The sequence below is a fragment of the Miniopterus schreibersii genome, assembly GCF_964146895.1.
Source record: "Miniopterus schreibersii genome assembly, chromosome: 12".
Taxonomy (NCBI): Eukaryota; Metazoa; Chordata; class Mammalia; order Chiroptera; family Miniopteridae; genus Miniopterus; species Miniopterus schreibersii.
In genome coordinates, this window is record NC_138112.1 from 63,646,670 (window position 1) to 63,664,727 (window position 18,058).

Here is an 18,058-nt window from a genome sequence, read left to right on the forward strand (position 1 = left end):
TGCTGAGCCAGGCAGGGATGACACACTTTAGAGCCAGCCATTCACTCTCACTGCCTCTCTGAACCTGTAGCTGAAACTCTTGTTTAAACTGCCAGGGGTGAGGGGGGCAGGGAGTGGAAAAAAGAGAAGGGTGCTCCCCTTTCTTATTTGCTAGACTTATGGATATTATAACCAGGCATCTGTATTTGGTTCCAGAAGGCTGCAGTCAGTCCAGCAGAGATACTGTCCCTCCTCCTGATCCATGCCGGAAAGGTGGTGGTGGTCAGGCTCCCAAGGCTGGGGCCAACCAAGGGGACATCGGAGCTCTTCCCCCACCCCCGCTGCAGGCCTGGCAGGAAGTGGAGCTGCCGAGCTTGGACAGATCACCGGAGGCCCTGGCCACCTCAAAGCTTCTTTATTTCACGTGTGAATCAGGTGTCTCTCCCAATGCCCTACTCTGTACCTGCTTGGCCCTACACCCAGACAGGGGGAGGGTCCCTCTCCCCCAAAAAAGGCTGTGCCGGGAGCCATGAGCTTCCCGCCCCAGAAAACCTCCAGTGATAAATTATGCAGCAGCACCTTTGTGTCGCTGCCTCTCAGCCAGATGGGTTTGCTCCCAGTCTTTTGTTTCCAGCTCTGCTTGCAGCTCTGATCCTCCGCTCTGCACAGAGGTGAGGCGGGGAGCGCCCGGTAGGCCAAGTCAGGGCTTGCAGCAAGTCCCAGCAAGGCCTTCTCAGCTGGGTCTCAGGCAGAGCCCTTCCCTTCCTCACCCTAACCTGAGTGAGCAGGGCGCCCGGCATTAGGGACAATTACAGTCAGCCCACTCAGCTGAGAGCAAGGATGGAAATGCCTACGTGCAGCGAAAGAGTGAAGGTTGCTCGGAAGGGCATAAGAGGTGCCCAGAGGCACCTAGGATGTTTGCTTCTTGCTAAACCGAAAATGCAGAGGAGAAAATGGAGTCAAACGACTGCCCGGAAAGCTAGAGAATCGGCTCTTTTTAACAGCTGCTCTTGGTTACGGTCAACTTTCCACAACCCCCAGAAACATCACATCACTGGCACCAAGTTAAAAGGAAGAAACAAAGAGACAACAGGGGTCAAACTTTGGGGTGGAGGAGCTGGGGGTAAGTCAGGGACTTGAGACTCACATCAATTATCCCTGCACACTGACAGGATTCCTGATTGAAGACGGTAGTCACGAAGGAGGCTCTGCAACAGCCCAGCCCCCAAATTGGGGCAATTACTACCTTATGAGTTCTGGGGCCTGACTCCTTTCCCAGGCCAGTGGGAGGGAGAGCTTGGAATTCTAAACTGTTCCAGCTACAAGAGACCTGAGCCAGCACCTCTCACCCGGGGTCACAGCAACCTTAGAGCGAGGTGCCTGGCTGCTTCCGTGACCACAGGGCTCTCAGAGAAAAGCCCCATCTCCCAGGACCTCTCCCAGGACAACTAAGGTAGAGTGGGCCCCTCGATCCACAGTACATAGCTTAATAGGCCTCTTTTCTGGAAGTGTGCACAGGAGGGAACTACGCTTAGGTTTCATTAGGTTTTCAAGGGGGGAAAGAAGGAGCTAGATCGGTAAAAGAATCGAACAAAAAAACAGCTGAAATGAATTAAGGGCTGAGCCTCCATTTTAGCACATGACACTAGCTAGGATAATGATTTGTTTACCTGGCTCCCACAGTCCAAAGGCAAGAGCCATCTCTAATCCACTTATGCAAAGCTTGCTAACAAACAGCTAACATTTATTCAGGCCTATAGTAACACAGTAGTTGTCAGGCTCTGTACTGAATTATTTCATTTAATTTTTACAACATTTGTATGTGATAACTTATTACTCCTCCTTCCCCGCCCCTATTTACAGATAAGAACCCTGAAGTTCAGGGATATTAAGTGTTTTGCACAGTCACCAGGAAGTACCAAGATTCAAACCCAGGTCTGCCTGTGCTTCTTAATCACTGTGCTCAGTATGCAGTGATTAGATTAGTGCTTGACAAATGTGTGTTTGCAGAATGAATGAACAAATGAATGGGTATAAAGTCCAGTTTAAGGAATGCTCCTGAGTATATTGGGGGGAAAGAACCTGACCCTGCCAGCTCTAAGCTGGAGGAAGAACAGCAAGCACAGGCATTCATCGGAGCTATTTATAGGGCCAAACCCAGGCTCTGCCAACCAACCAGTCAGCACGAAGTCTTCCCTGGGACACTGAATCCCATCAGGCTGAGTAGGGAAGAAGGGCTTCTGATGGTGAAGATGAGATGGCAATGCAGACACAGACTGGGGCCCAGATGCCCCATGCCCAGGCAAGTGTAACAAAACTCACGGCTAAGCTGAGTCAAGGAATGTAGAAACTGGCTGGAAGACACTAAAAGACCTAGTTGACCAAGGGTAAGGAAATGTCTCATAATCATGAGATGTGCCCAAAATGCTATTCCTGTGCAAGAAGCCTCTAGAATTGATCTTCTTCAAAGCAGGAGCAACATAGCCAATCCCTCCCATTTTCCTTCGTTTTGGGGTTTAAGATTAGCAGTCAATTAGTAGAAAGAGTGAGCAAAGAGCTATAAAACACACCCTGTCCTCTGTGACCTCCTCTGTTCTTTGCTGACCCAGAAGATGGACATGCCCAACATGCTCTGTATCAGACACCGCCAGGCTTGGTTCCCTTGCACCTGTCATTCTTAATACCATATGCTAGTCCCAAAGATGTTATCTGATATTCAAAAGGGACAGAAGAGGAAATCCAAAATCAGTGCCAAGCCAAGCATCTTTCACAAGTCCAATAAGATCTGGGACAAGGTCAACTAAGCACCATGGAAAGGAGACAGGTCTCAGCTCCACTCTTTCACGCGCATCCTCAGAGACAACCCTCTACCTACCTAACTATTCCTAGGCAGAATTTTTGACTGTTGGCTTACCTGGAAGAGACCTCCAAGATAAACATAATTTCCACTCTTCAAATGGTGGTAGATTGCCTGAGGCCTCGCCTCAGTCCTCAGGAGAAAAGTACCTAGGGCCACTACCAGCACTCAAATTTCCTCCCGAAATTTTTAACGGTGGAGTGTAACACAGGCTCAGGCCAAACCCACAGGCTCTAGGAAAAGCCCAAAGGACTAGCAGCATCCAAACAGCACCTTAAACTTCAGTGTCTTGAATTCAGTCCTAGCTGAGGTCAGGTCTGCCTAACCGATCTATCTAAGGCACACAGTCTTCTCCCTGAGCCCCTGGAACACAGTGTCAGGAATCTTCGTGGTGGTATTTTTGGTTGAGCAATGGCTCACTCTCACTGTGAAGCATGAATCTGTTCCTTCCAGGCCTCCAAGGATGGCTCATTATCAAGCTAGGAGAAGTTTAGATCTTCCTGCCACTGGCTGTCCTTACACATGTGCACAGAGAGCCTCCCATGCTTGTAAGTTTCCATTAAACTTTCTGTCCTTAAAAAGAACACAAATGAGTTACCAAGATCCTCTCCCATCCTTTTTTTTGGCGAAGCATTAAATATACACAATTCTCTACCCCATTTTCAATGGAGATGCAGTGTATGCGGTTTTGACAGCTCTGGAGCAGTAAAATGCTCCTGGCCAGTCTCCGCCCAGGAACCTTCCAGCTCCCCTTTCCCTGGGGCAGCAGGCGACCATCTCCTCTGGGCTTTGTTGGTATCCGTTTTAGCCCACCCCCCCTTTTTTTCAGTGCCTTGCCATTTCTCTTGATCTTTTTCAAAACTTCCTCCAGGGGGCCGAGAGGAAAGTTCCATCCCCTTCGCTTGCAGCCCGAAGGGGGAAACCCCCCAAAAGCATAGCTGTCCCTTTAAGGGGCCCATGTGGTGGGAAGAGCAGCTACATTCCTACCCCAGTAGGGCCGCTGCCCCGACACGCCAGCGAGGCTGCAAATAACCTTCCAGGAGAGCGCCCGGGAGGGGCGCGCGGCGCGCAGGAGCGCGGGGCGGCCGGCGGCTCCGCGAGGACGCGCGGCGCGGGGCGGGGAGAGGCGGCCGGCCTCGGCGAGGGCCCGGAAAGAGCCGCGTAAAACCCACGGGGGGTTTAAGCAACAGACGCGAGAGCTCTGTTTCGGATTTGGGAGGTAAGACAAGCTTCAACACAAGTGTCCAGGCATCTCCACGCCCTGCCAGACAGGTTCCGAAATCTGCGCTATTTCCACACGAGCCCCCCCCCCCCATGTTAAAGAAAGAACTGGTGCGAGGCCAGGGTCTGCGGACCCCCCCCCATTCCCAACCCCACCCCCTCATCCGGGCTGCGAGGAGAATGGGGGAATTCCGATCTCCCCGCCTTTGAACGGTGGTGGGTGATTAGAGTTGGGGTTCGAAGATCAAAGTTCTTTGATCTTTGGGCACAAACTAGAGACAGCTGCTAAATCACGGGGTGCACCCACGGTCCCAGGCGGCGGCGGAGACACAAATTCCGCCGGAGCCCTAATCACACACAACAGTTGCGTACGGGCACCACGCAAGTTATTAATGAGGAGCAGATGAAGCAGCAGTCCCGCGGCCACCCGTCCAGCTCCCCGAGGGCCACCGCGCGGGCCGGGCCGCCAGCTGCCTTCTGAGGTTCAGCGACCCCCCCCCCCCGCCAGGACGGATCTGCGGGCGCCTTCCAGCAGTTTCCTCCCGGAGTCCCTTCTCTGCCCCTTTTCAACCCAGTCCCCCTCTCCGCCCCTCCGGGAAGGATCTAGGGCAGGGAGCTGATTGGTCGCAGCCAGGAGAGGGAACCCGAAAACACTACGAAGGGGAGATGCTGCGAGCAGGCAGTGCCCACAGGCCCTCGGTGGGAGCGAGGTCTGGAGCCCGAGGAACTGTTCCCCGAGTAGAGGAGTCTCCAGAGCTCAAGTGTTCAGCTCCCACTGCGGCCCCTCTCCGCGATCTGCCCGAGACTCCGGCCCCTGGAAGGAGGGCTATTTACAATTTGTGGTCCGGCGACCATCCTCCCCCGCGCCCCTTTCTTCGCCCACATTCATTCGCACCAAGGACACAGAGACCCTATCTTAACCTGAAAGGGAGCAGCCCCCAGCTCTTCAAAGAGCAGCGAGGGCAGGCGAACGAGCGCCTCGGATCGCCCCTCAATTCGGCCCGGCCTCGGCCCCGGCCCCGGCCCCGGGAGCTCCTCCACCGCTGCCCCCTCTGGGGCTGAGGGGCTGGGGGAGCCCCTGCTCCCCTCCCCGGCACGCACGCAATCTCAGGGCTACTGCTCGGAGCGAGGGGTCTCGGGCCGCAGCCTGCGCCGTCCCGCTCCCGCGATCTCAGTCCTGCAGCAGCCGGACCCAGGGACAAACTTTCCCCGCGGGCCGGTCGGCGCGGGCGCGGCGGCGCCACTTACCGTGCGCGCAGAGCAGGGCGCCAAGCAGCAGCGCGCCCCACGGCCGCCTCATGGTGCCGCCGCAGCCGCCGGCGCTCGCTGCCCGCCCGGGGTCCCGCCCCGGGTCCCGCCGGCTCCCGCGGGACGTGCGGCGGAGGGAGTCGGCGGAGGGTCCGCGAGGCGAAGCGGTCGGATCGACGGTGGCGGGCGCGCCCCGCAAGTCGCTCTCCGGCCGCTGCTGCCTCCAGTGCTGCCGGAGTCGAAGCCGCCCGGCCAGGGGACCGGGAGGGGTGTCCCGGACCCGGCCGCCCCGCCCCCCGCGCCGCAGCCCCCGCCACCGCCACCGCGCCTGGTCCCGCCCCTAGAGCCAGCCCGGCCCCTTCCCGCCCTCGGCCCCCGCCCCCCAGTCCCCAGATCCCACCCGCCCGCGCCTCCCGCGAGGGCCCCGCTCCTCTTCAGGCCGCCCCCACATTCCTAGCTTTCGAGAGAGCCCCTCTCCTCATTCCAATTACTACTGCTCGAATGTCCCCAACTTTAAAAAATTATCGCAGCGGCAACTCTCGCATCCCAGTCCCTCTAGCGCTATGACAGAGAGGAGCCCCCAAGCTGACCTAAGTCTCCTGGATGTGACCCCAGCCCCCCTACCGGCCCCAAGTCCAGACTTTATTGATGTCTCAAGAATACTCAAGGCTTGCTAACGCATAATCCTCTCGGGCTTTATGGACATCAAACAAGGGACATCGGGGCGCCCCGGAGCGCTGTCTTAACCAGCATTCTCACTGTCAAAATTCCTTTTCTGAGATTTTCTTCTGGCTCCACCCCCCACCCCCGTCTGGGCAGCGCTGTTCTAGGGCTAAATAATTCCACGACCTCCCCTTTTCATTTACTCACTTCCTGAGGTGGTTGTCTGGGTCCTGTTGCCCCGGTTCAGGCGTCCACAGTTGGCCCAGACAGACTTAGTTCCTCCTCTCTGTCTTTGTAAATCAGCGTTGTTAGCCTCTTCACCTTCCTTGACTTTCTGGTCCCTGCAGGGAAGGAAGGGGGCAAGGAAGTTGGTCCTTCCTTGCAGTTTCACTCTCCCAGAGACCTCAGCCTCCTCCCAGCTTCGGTCTGCAGAGCTCCCAGCCACGTTCTGCTACAAAGTTACAGATTCCTCCCTTGTCTTAGCCGTGCGGCCCATGCCTCTCCCCAGTGCATGTTAAGAACATGGGTTACTCTTGTTACCATCTTCCACTTTCTGAGTTGTCTCTTGTCTTGTTACTTTGGTCCAAGACCCCAACTTCCTTAGGGTCCGATGTATTGCTTTTCCCTCCAGGTTGGTACGGCCAGCTTTTCTGGTTTTGGAATCTTCTGGCATTTTGTGAAGCCACTTTCTTCTCACTGGAGTCAGTAGAGTCAGGAAGACCCAAATGGCCCACGTTAGCTAAGGGAAAAGTAGTAATTTGGTGTAGTGCAAACCGGATATCAGGAGATTTCTCCAATGGATCCCTTGGCATTTCGTCTTTGCTTGTTTTCAGTTTTTCAAAGGATTTCCCTTCAAATTACCATCTTTGACCAAAGCTAACGTTAACTTTGCAACGGCAACCAAAACACGTGAAGTGTTAACTCCTCCACAGCCAGTACCTCTCTATAGTGTTTTGCCTGAGATTTTTACACAGATGAAATGTGGTTGAACTAGCATCACCATGGTAACTTACACCGAGGCGTTTTTTTTGGTGCGTGTAGTTCTTCTTGCTGACTGAAGGCGGCAGCCGAGAGTCAGGTCAGCTTTACAGAATCTCACTGCTAGGAAAGATAGGACCTATGTCACCTTAGCCTAAAATCCGAGGAGAAAGAAGTGAAAAGTAGAGGCTGATTCTTAGCACATACACTCTCCACATCCCCCCCCCCCAAGCATTTTTGATGAAGCCTTGGTTGGTCTCAGGATTTCAATATATGTTAATTATGAGGACTTGCTTTTCGATCTGTTGAGAAAGACCTTATGATTCTGGAGACCATATTTTTTTCCACATTAAGGACATGTGGTATAATGAATAAATTTGTCACAAAAAAATCCGGGACAGGCGGTCACCATACTTTCGATGTCAGGGGATTAGGGATTTATAAACAGTTTCCACTCTGTATGCAAAGGATAGGTTCCTTTCCAGAAGGCATGATTTGTGTTGTTTTTCTGGGATCCAGGAGGAAGGGGGAGGCCGGTTATGCCTGTCTGACTCAGGCTCAGGAAACCGTGTTTTCTGTGTGCATCCCAAGTGCTCCTCCTCCTCCATGGTTCAGCACAGTTCTGGTGCACAGAGCCATCCTGGCTGCCATTAGTCACTGGGAATATCAATGGGTAGAAACGAACTTTGTGCATAGCCCCTGCCTGGGTCACCCCCTAGGGTGAGTTAAGTCTTGGCTGTCAGAAACTGCTCTTGTGCCAGGAGTGCTAAGCCATATTTATTTTTACCAGGCCTCTCAGACTTTCTTGTTTGGAGTGAGAGATCCTGAAAAGCATGCCAGAATGAGCTGTTTGTCTCCCTTTTATTGTCCTCTGGGGCATGCCCCTCAAAAAGTTGTAGGGGACTGCCAATTCCAGAGGGGTCTCAGAGGCACTGGTTTCCTCAGAAACACCACCCCTTTCCTTCATCCTTCTAGGACAGGCCAGGGTACTGAATTTCCAAGATCAGAATATTGCCCTGAATTCGACCAATCACTAATGGCCTTTTCAAAGAAAACACAGGGAGTGCTACAGAAGCAAGATAGAAATGGGCACGATTTTGATCCAGTTGGGTTGGTAGAATTCTCTTAAAATGGAGGCATCGTCCAACAACCTGAATTTCTAAACATAATTCTCCTAAAAGAGTAAGAGGTTTGAAGTTTCACACTTTAAAACAGTGGTTCTCAATCAGGAGTGGTTTTGTAGACATGGGCAATACCCGAAGACATTTTTGGGAGCAAATAGTGAGTAGAAGCCAGGGATCCTGTTAAACAGCCTTCGATGAGCAGTACATCCATCCCACAAAAAATTAGCCACCCCAAAATTTTAATAGTGCTGAGGTTGTGAGGCCCTGATTTAAAAGATTAAGAACACGGATCTGCAAAGAACTGCTGCATCTTCTCTCTCGGGTTCACTTTCTGTGACTGAAGAGCAGGGATTCTTAAAGCTATAGAAGGGAAAGCAAGAGAAAGCACAGCCAAAGGAGCTAAGGGCGTCCTATACTTACCCACCTTGGGAAGCCTATTTCCAGTATTCATTCACTTAGTAACAGTAAGTATTTATTACAGTGTATTATGTGCCGGGCACTGTAGAAACAATGGCAAGCAGATATATTGGGTCTCTGGAACTTACAGTCTGATGAGTGTGGAGGCTACAAAGATGCAGAGGCATTAAAAGAATGATCTCACAAATGAATATAGACTACAAATGATAGAGGCATTCAAGGGAAAGTACAGGGTTCTATTAAAGAAGAGACTTGATTTAGATTTGGGGTTTCAAGCAAGGCCTGTGAGAGGCACTGACACTTAAGTTGATTAAGAGTCACTAGGCTAAGAGTAGATGGGGAGGGTCTTCCAGGAAGAAGGCAGAGTATGTACAAAGGCTGTGAGCCAGGAAACATGTCCATAGGATTTATGAAAAAGTATCATTAACTTTTAGCAAGGGGTGTGCTTTTATCTAGGTGCAAGGGGGCTACTGCTAGGGACCACGAAATAAATGAAAGTATAAGGGAATAGTCTGATTTACATTTCTGTGCTTTCTTTAATTGCAAATCCTCCGTACCACCATTTCTAGCATCAACACTTTTCATGTTCCAGCTCAGCAGTGGTACTCGTGTCAGGATCTGGGGTAGATGGCAGATTCAGTTCCCTGGCCTAACTTGGGGCACAGCCCGAATGGTGGGACTTTCTAACACTATTATCTCCTGAAAGCTTGGTATTCACACACCTGGCACATATGAGTAGAGCTCTTTGCAGCAAATATCTCAGTATGTCTGGCTTATTTCAGCAGCAAAGATAAATCTAGAATGTCGCATAAATAAATGTATCAATGAATAAACACCTGGTTAATGACAAACACGAATCAAGCATCTATGTAAATGGTCTCTCTCTTTCCACACTTGCCCCTTTATAATTCATTCTGTACAAAGCAACCCGAGTGATTTCTTAAGAAACAGAAATCGGATCAGGTCATTACTTGACATAACACCTTCCAATGGCTTCCTGCTACTCTTAGAATAACAACCAGACTTCTCCCTTGGCCTTCAGGGTCCTTCATGATCTGGCTTCTGCCTACTTCTTTGATCATGTATCCCTTCGGTCATTCTGCTCTAGTCACACTGGCTTTCTTTCAGCTCAGCAACATGCTATCATTTCCTTCTTCCACCCCTTGCATGAGCTATTTAGAATTCTGTGTCCCCAGACCGATCCATGGCTGGCCTCAGTTCAGTGTCACGGCCTCAGGGAAGGCTCGCCTCGACACCCTAAATTTGCCTCATTCGCACTCACGGCCTTTACCTTATTTTATTTTGGAGGTCGGATTAGCTTTCACAGAGGTGGTGGCATTTGGCCTAGGTTTTACAGCACGAGAGTTTACTGGGCAGCAAATGAGGGAGAGGTGCATTCTTAGGGGTGAGAAGAGCTTATGTCCAAAGCAAGAGGGTGTGAAAAAGCTCAGTATGATTAGGAGTAGTGAGTAGAAAAGTATGGCTGGAGTGTTATGTAGGGAAGAGTGAATGCGAGGTGGCCAAAAGGTGGGTTGGGACCAGACTGTGAAGGGATATATACGTCTGCAGGTTAAGGGATTTTACTTCATCCTGGTAACTGTGAGTCAGCAGCACTTACTAGGTAAGGATGTAACATGGTCAAATGTGAACATTAGAACAATAAACTCTTGTCACAATGTAGAGGATGGCTTGGCGGGGAAAAAGTAAACACAGAAACTGCAGCTTTTCATCTTCAGATTCGGGACTTCCAGTTCAAATCCTAAGTTCATTGAATGATTCATAGTATATTCCCGTTCGTCTTTCTGAACTAATTCTCTTTGCTTGTGTCCACGTAGCATACGCTCTAGGCCTTTCGTTGAGTTTGTTGCGCTTTTTTCTGGGCATTTCTTAAGATATGATGATCTGTCATACACAGTATTTAGGTGTAGAGAGCATATGCCAATGCGCTTTTTTAAAAAAATGCTGTAGTTTTAAAAAAAGTATCAATTGATTTTTTTCTTTTTAGAGAGAGAAAGCAAGGGAAAGAGAGAGAAACATGGATTCATTGTTCCACTTGGTTGCATTCACTGGTTGATTCTTGTACATGCCCTGACCGGACATCAAGCCCACAACCTTGGCGTATTGGGACAATGCTCTAACCAACTGAGCTACCTGGCCAGGGCTGCCAGTGCTTTCTGATTAATTTTTAATGCCTTTCTCAATGATGCCTTGCATTTTTCTGGACTTCTTCTCAAATAAATTTGTTTCATGAGTTGGTTCATATGAGGCAACCATAAGTCCTATGGATTGGATGGACTTTGTTTTCTAGACTTTTAATTTACAGGAAGAAAAATCTATTTATGGCATTCAGGCATTTATTCTATCAGGCCCTGTGCATGATCCTAGAAATTTGAAGATGAATGAAGACTGTTTCTGCCCTCAAGGAATTTATAATCTAGTAGGAGAATTCAAAGAATTTTTAAAAAATGATATAAGTGCTTATCAAAGTGCATCATGTAGGACAGGGGAAGAAGGCACAGCTAATTTTTGTGGGCTGCCAAGAAGAATCAGAAAATCTTCCTCCCTTTCAAGCTATATGAGAGTGTAACTCCCAACTCTTTTTGCAGCATTTGAAAATATAAAATAACAAGAAGGTACAAGTCTGTAATTTGCCTTTCAGCTTCCAGTTCAATTTAATCGCTTTCTTGTAATGTATTACTTATTTTTAACTGTACCAGAGTTTGAGGACGTTTTCTTTGCAAATTCTCCCAAAGCTCTGGTCTATTGACCTGTGTTATTTCAAAATGGCTTGTCTGTAAATAGCATTTTAAATTTAAACATGTTAATTCCATGTGGTGGTAGCACACTTAATTTCTGCTTTGTTCCTAAGGCGGATATATCTTTTAAGAGGAACCTAATAACTCAGAATGAATTTCATGACCTGCATTTCTTAGTAGCTTGTTCGCCTTTAGCATCTTTTCTGCTTGATGAGTTGATAAAAGCTTGTCCTAGTTTTCTTGAACCTGTTTTGTAGCAATAATCCAGCATGAATCTTTCCTTATTGTTTCCTTGAGGTTTAAAACTATTTAGTACATTTATGTTGTTTTCCCTGAAGTTTTCAATTCCAGGGAAAATTTTCTTTCCTATCAATCTCTTCATAGGTCCTTGGCAGAGCCAGAGACATCTGTTAATTTTCTCTTTATAATTAGTAATTATAATCTGATAAATTGACATCTCAACATATCCCCTCTCTTGTGGGTGTTTCTCCTATTGTTTTGAGTTTGATGTTTCAATTCCTTGTGCTGTAATACTTTAATATCTCATGCCCTCTCTATATTTTAATCAATTTTACATTGCCTGCTTATTTTCAGGATTGTGGAGTTGTCTTCTGACTTACTGGATAATTATTTGTTTGGGTAAAAATTTCAGAAACATGTTGTGATAATTTAAAAACTTGAAAAGCCCATTTAAATTGAAGGCTGACTTTTTTTTTTCTTTCTTTAACATTCAGCAGGGTCACAAAAATACACTTGACCTTAACTCTTATGCATTTCTACTTTTCTCAAGACTGATGTTTTGTATGTTTCATTGAAAAATGTCCTTCACCACTGAAGTATTGCCACAATCTATTATTGTGTAATCTATGGCAGAAGATAAATCTAAAAGTAGTGGCTCTTTCTTGGGAAAACCAAACACTATTTGGAAGGTCATCACTTCTGCTTAAAGAATATTTTAAAGATTTTCAAGCTACTCATTTATTGCCTTTGTTTTCAGATTATAATACTTGCCTATTATAGAAAAGTTCTGTGAATATAGAAAAATCTAAAGAAGAAAAGTGTAAACAGTCAGTAATTCCACCACGAGTAAAAAGCTACCTGTTATTTCTGTGCAACCCCAAATTTTCTTGAACCTTAGTCTAGCAACCACCTACCCTTTTCTAAGTCATCTTCTTCAATAGAATGTTCAGGACATTAAGGCTGGAGACTGACTTTAAATACAAGGGTCCTTAGGATTTTTATGGAAGGAATGGAGCTGTAGGAAAAACCTACAAATTGCTCCAGAGATGACATCTTGTTCTTATTTAGCTTTCTTTGAGTCATTAACAGTCGGGCGCCACTGGTGCTGAAACTTATCATTATTATAACCGCAAATGGGTTAATGCCCAAACAAAGCTATATTCTTGGGGCTGGTTCCCAGCTCCACCGCACAGACCTCAGCAGCAGCACCCTCCAAGTCCCAGGATAATGCTTCACAAATAAGAGGATGTCAAATGTTCAGCCTGGACTGAAAATTCTCTTCTTTTATCTTGTAGCTTCCAGTTGCTGGCAGGGCAGAGCAAAAGGAAAAATAAATAAATAAAAACCAAGCCAGCAAACCCTAAAAAAAGAGGCTGTGTGGTTTAGTGGTCAGACCACTAGCCTGGGGGTTGGGATAGCTGAGGTCCAGTTCCAGGTCTCCCACTATTGGCTGGGTGATGCTAGACAATTCATTTTTCTATGTTCCTCAGTTTTCCTACTTAGAAAAGGGAGACGTGCCTTTGAAAGTTCTTATGACAAGTGAAATGATCTGCAAATAGCTTCAGGTTCCTTGGAAATAAAATGAAATTGTGACCCTTAACAATTACCATCCTATTACTTTTTTAGTAATATAGTAATAAGCCACAGGTGTGAAAGTTAGAAACTCCCATATCCTTAGCTGCTTTGGTAAGGGGGCTGGGGGGGGGCAAGGGTAGAGGGAGAAGGCAAATATTTTCATCCTATTTGCAGGACCCCACATCAAATATCTAATTAGTAAATTCATTACCTCAAGATAATAAATGCTGTTCCTAGTTTGGGTCTGTCCCTTTATCCTTACCACATCTAAACTCAGAGTGACTCACAGGAGCCTAGAAATGAGACACATATACAATTTTAAGGGAAAGGGAGAATTAGGAGGTTTGAAGCTCCTGGTGGAGGAGCCTAAGAATAGACCACTCAAAGCACAAAGAGAAGAACCTCCTCTTTGTTTTTCCTCCCAATGTAGGTGGTCTACTGGTTTCCTAGTTATTCCTTTGATAGCATGGTTTTGTTTTCTTTTCACAAAACCTCACCTTCTCTTGGGGTGGGGGGCACAAACTAAACAAGTGAGAACAGAGTGGCTTTTTCCAATAGGCTTCAGCTGTGACAAGTGGTACAGACCACTAACCTGCTACTGGGAGCGAAGGGAAGCAGAAAGAGAAATATCTGGATCTCCGGAAACTTGAAAACCCACGACTGTTCTTCCCTCCTAAGGAAGTGAGCAACTAGGTATATGAGGAAACAGCTCCAATAGGTGCCTTGGTTTGTGCACCCCATCCCCTCAAGAAGTGGAGTGTCTTGGCAGGAAAAAAGAAAAACACTTGGGCAGGGTACCAAACAGTAAGGGACAGGAGAAGGAGGGGCTAAAGATAAAGGAATGGGAGAGGAAATGTTAATGAACTCTTAGAGGATTTAATGAGCACCTTCTATGTGTCCAGCCTTGTTAGAGGAGGAGTCAAGACATAAGCACGTGAAAGCACTTTGTAGCAATTGAAGATAGTAAATAATAAAGAGATAAAAATAGGTAATGGGATATTAAGTGTTTATGGGAATTTAGGGGTGGGAGCTACTGTGTATTAGGATAACAGGTGTAGAAAGCAGGAATAGTTAGGAAGGTCAGAAATTGAGACTATGAGAGGCTGGCAATAATACTTCTCCGCTCAAATTCCTCTACCACCACCTTCTCGAGAATTCCTGAGTCCTAGGAAGACGCACCACCGCCCCCGGAACCGATGTGGCCAGCTTGGCGTTGCGGTACGGAAACTGTTTGCGTGACACCCCCTCCGCCTCTTTCCTCCCCTCAGGCTGCGTAGGTGCCATGGCAACGGATTGAGAGGGCGACCTGGGCACCGGAAGTCGTAGAGCTGCAGCTCCGAGGCCGCCCCTGTCAAATGATGCTGAGTCCCGAGCGCCTAGCCCTACCGGACTACGAGTATCTGGGTAGGAGCTTGGGGGAGGGAAAGAGGCGCAGACGAATTAGGCTGAGCTCTCGGGGGAGACGGGGGCGGGGTCTGTGTGGGAACCGGTCCGGGCCGGAGGAGGAGGAGCGGGGAAGGGGGCGCGTTGGGGTCCTGAGCCCCTGAGGCCCCGCGAGGCGGAACCCAGCGCCTGGGGAGTAAGGAGCGAAGGGTTCGCGCTGCAGGATTGTGTTCAAAGTGGGATAGGCTGGAGTTGAGCATTTGGGGCCCTTTTGGGGTGTAGTGGAATAACCTTGAAACCTGAAGTGCCAAATCAGTCATTCTTTGAAGAATGATTTTACTGTTATAGCGACAACTAACAGTTGTGAGCGTTTCTTTGATCATAGGCACTGTACTAAGCAATTTACATGCATTCTTTATTGAATCGTCATAACAGCCCTAGGAGGAAATACTGTGTTTTTCTTCCATTTTGCAGACGGAGAAACTGAGGCTGAAGAGGTAACTTGCACAGATGGGGCCACACAGCTAGGAAATGGTAGAGCTGGGATCAGAACCTAATTTGTCCACTCCAGAACCTGAGCTCTTGACTACTCAGGCTGTAGCTAGTACTTGATTGAGGACCCTCAGTGTGTAAGGCATTTACTGGATGAAAAAAGGATATATGCACACAAATTTTAAAAAATTAATAGACTTTATTGTTTTAGAGCAGTTTTAAGTTTACAGAAAATTGAACAGATATTATACAGAGTTCCCAGGTACTTCCTCTCTCCCTTATTCAGAATTTCCCCTATTATTAACATCTGGCATTAGTGTGGTACATGTGTTATAACTGATGAACAATGTTGACACATTGTTATTAACTAAAGTCCATAGTTTACGTTTGGGTTCAGTCTTTGTGTTGTCTCGGTTCTATGGGTTTTAATAAATGTACAGTGTCATGTAACTGTCATTATAGTATCATGCAGAGTAGTTCCACTGCCCTAAAAATTCTTTGTGTTCTACCTATGCATCCCTGTCCCTGCCCCCCAACCCTTGGCAACCACTAATCTTTTTTCTGTCTTTAAAGTTTTACTTTTCCAGAATGCCATAGAGTTGGAGTCAGACAGTAATGTGGCTTCTTTCACTTAAGCAATATGCATTTAAGGTCCCTAATGTCTTTTCCTGGCTCTGTAGCTCATTTCTTTTTATCACTGAATGATAGTCAGTTGTTTAGATGTATTATACACATTTTTAATGAAAAACAATTCTAGTTTAAAATTTTGAATTGCTAATATGGAAACTGGATTTAAAAATATAAAGAAGCTTATAGTGAAAAGTCTCTTTCCACCCTTTTCCCCCCATCTGCCAGTTCTCGTCCACAGTCGGCCCCCACCAGTAACTGCTATTACTGGTTTCCTAAGTGTCCTTTCAGCATTTACTTTATTATGTACATAAGGGAGAATACAGTGCATACTTTTTTCATTTAATGTATCTCAGAGTAATTTATCAGTAGAGAGCGTCCTCATTCTTTTGTTTTTTAATTTTTCAGCCACATAGTATTTAAATAATTTCTTTAATCAGTTTTCTATTGGTAAACAATAAGTTGTTTTTAGCCTTTTGCTATTACTAAAAATACTGCACGGAATAACCTGCAATTTATTTCCTCTACTAGTGTATATCTGCAAGGATCAATTACACAAAGTACAATTGGCAGGTCAGGGGTATATGTTTTTTAAATATTGATAGTACCCGGCCAGGCACGGCTCAGGGGTTGAGCATTGACCTAGGATCCTGGAGATTGAGATTTGATTCCCGGTTCAATTCCCAGTCAGGGCACATGCCGGGGTTGCGGGCTTGATCCCCAGTTGGGGGCCTGCAGGAGGCAGCCAGTCAGTGACTCTCTCTCATCATTGATGTTTCTATCTCTCTCTTTCCCTCTCCCTTCCTCTCTCTGAAATCAATAAAGTTATAATAAATAAATAAATACTACCAAATTGCCCTTCCTAGGGATTGTATCAGCCATGTAAGAGCATACCTGTTTCTCCATAGTCTTTCCAATGCAGTATATCAAACTTTTGGATGTTTTCAACCTGTTAAGTGACAAATAGTCCCAGGGTGTTTAAATATGCATTTCTTCTATGAAGTTGAGCATCTTTTCACCAAGTTTAAGAGCTATTTGGTGTTTGAAAGGCATATGCATATATATGTGTGTGTGTATATATATATACACACATTAATGTGTGTGCATGTGTATATATATATGGGGTGCACATATATATATATATTAGAGAGAGAGAGATTGTAACCAGCCAAAAGGACATAGTTATATCACAAATAAGTTTGCATCCAATGAATAATAATATCAATGTCTAGTCATACCTTGACTTTTGCTAAGGATTTTACATAATTTATCTTATTTATCCAGTATTCAATGAATCTATGAAATATTTGAAAAGCCTAGTCCATTATTTATTTTCTTGGGTGCTTGCTGTTTAAATTATATGTCTCAAAGGTGAGGCATATTTAATATACTAATGCTTTAATGAGTAGAAGTTGGTGGTCCTTCTATAAGTGGCCTTTTCAGGAAGACTAATTCAATGGCAATGTTGATAATGAGTCTACAAACAAATTAAAGTCTCAGGTTGGTTGAAAAAGCTTCAGTGTCCAACCATCTACCTAATGTTTGAACCGAACCCTGAACAAGTACTCCTTAAGGTGCTGTGGCATTTAAGTGCCTTAACTCTTTGTCTTAATCACCATCTGGACATTTATACTGCCCTAAGCAGGGGGTTCATACTACTCACTGGCTTCCTCTTGGTTCATCAAACCATACAACTCTGCTGAAATGCATTTGTCTTTAGTTGAAAACAACCCCTGCCCATTACAGTTTGGTTTTATTTATTTATTTAACCCTCACCCAAGGATATTTTTTCCATTGCTGTTCAGAGAGAGAGTGGAAGGGAGGGAGGGGGAGAGAGAAACATTGATGTGAGAGAGAGAGACGTCAATTAGTTGCCTCCTGAAGGCACCTGGATAGGGGGCAGGAGGGAACCCACACCCAGAGATGTGCCATTGACTAGGAATTGAACCTGAGACCCTTCGGAGCACAGGCCAACACTCTAACCACTGGGCAACAGCAGCCAAGGCCAGTTTGGTCTATTTAGAGGCATGCTGTTTTGAAGCACTCGCCCTCAATTTAATGACCATTTAATGACTACTCCTTGTAGATTAATATAATAAAACATTTCCTGATTTAAAATTTTAAACACTTGTGGAAGGTTTTGTTTTTTGTTTTCATTTTTTTTCCTTTTTTAAAAATTATAAAGTCACATGTGTAGGCCTAGAGAAGAAAATACATACGGAGAAAAGGAAATTGCAGAGACTGGAAAGCTCTAAGCATTCAGTGAAACAGAAAAGCCAAAGCTGAGTACCCCTTGGTAAGTGTAGCAGGGACCTCTTTTTAGTATTCTGGTGTAAATTACAGGGATGCCTATTCAATGAATAGCTATAGGTTTCCCTTTCTACCTGCTAACCAAGGCTTATATTTGCCTTTTTGACTATTAGTGAAGAAAACAGTCTCTCATCATGTTGGGTAAACTGATCCATTTCCCCATTGACTTCGTGGATTAAGAACTTGCA

At 46.5% G+C, this 18,058-nt stretch overlaps 2 protein-coding genes across 11 annotated transcripts in view; one reads left to right on the forward strand and one right to left on the reverse strand.

Moving 5' to 3' along the window:
- Nucleotides 1-5,557, reverse strand: part of LRP4 (LDL receptor related protein 4) — a 45,141-nt gene extending 39,584 nt beyond the window's left edge. For all 7 annotated transcript variants that reach the window (XR_013999940.1, XR_013999941.1, XM_081152607.1 and 4 more), the window contains exon 1: nt 5,306-5,557. Coding sequence is in view for 5 of the 7 variants with exons in the window: in XM_081152607.1 (XP_081008733.1) it covers nt 5,306-5,357 (52 nt within the window). In the remaining 2 variants the exon portion in view is untranslated. The remainder of the gene's footprint in view (nt 1-5,305) is intronic.
- Nucleotides 3,855-18,058, forward strand: part of CSTPP1 (centriolar satellite-associated tubulin polyglutamylase complex regulator 1) — a 170,895-nt gene continuing 156,691 nt past the window's right edge. For 2 of the 4 annotated variants that reach the window (XM_081152625.1, XM_081152624.1), the window contains exons 1-2: nt 3,967-4,055; nt 14,327-14,462. In XM_081152625.1, coding sequence (XP_081008751.1) covers nt 14,414-14,462 — 49 coding nt within the window. In that variant the 5' untranslated portion in view covers nt 3,967-4,055; nt 14,327-14,413. Of the gene's footprint in view, nt 4,056-14,326; nt 14,463-18,058 lie in introns of all 4 variants that reach the window. The other 2 variants (XM_081152622.1, XM_081152623.1) reach the window with 2 other exon arrangements.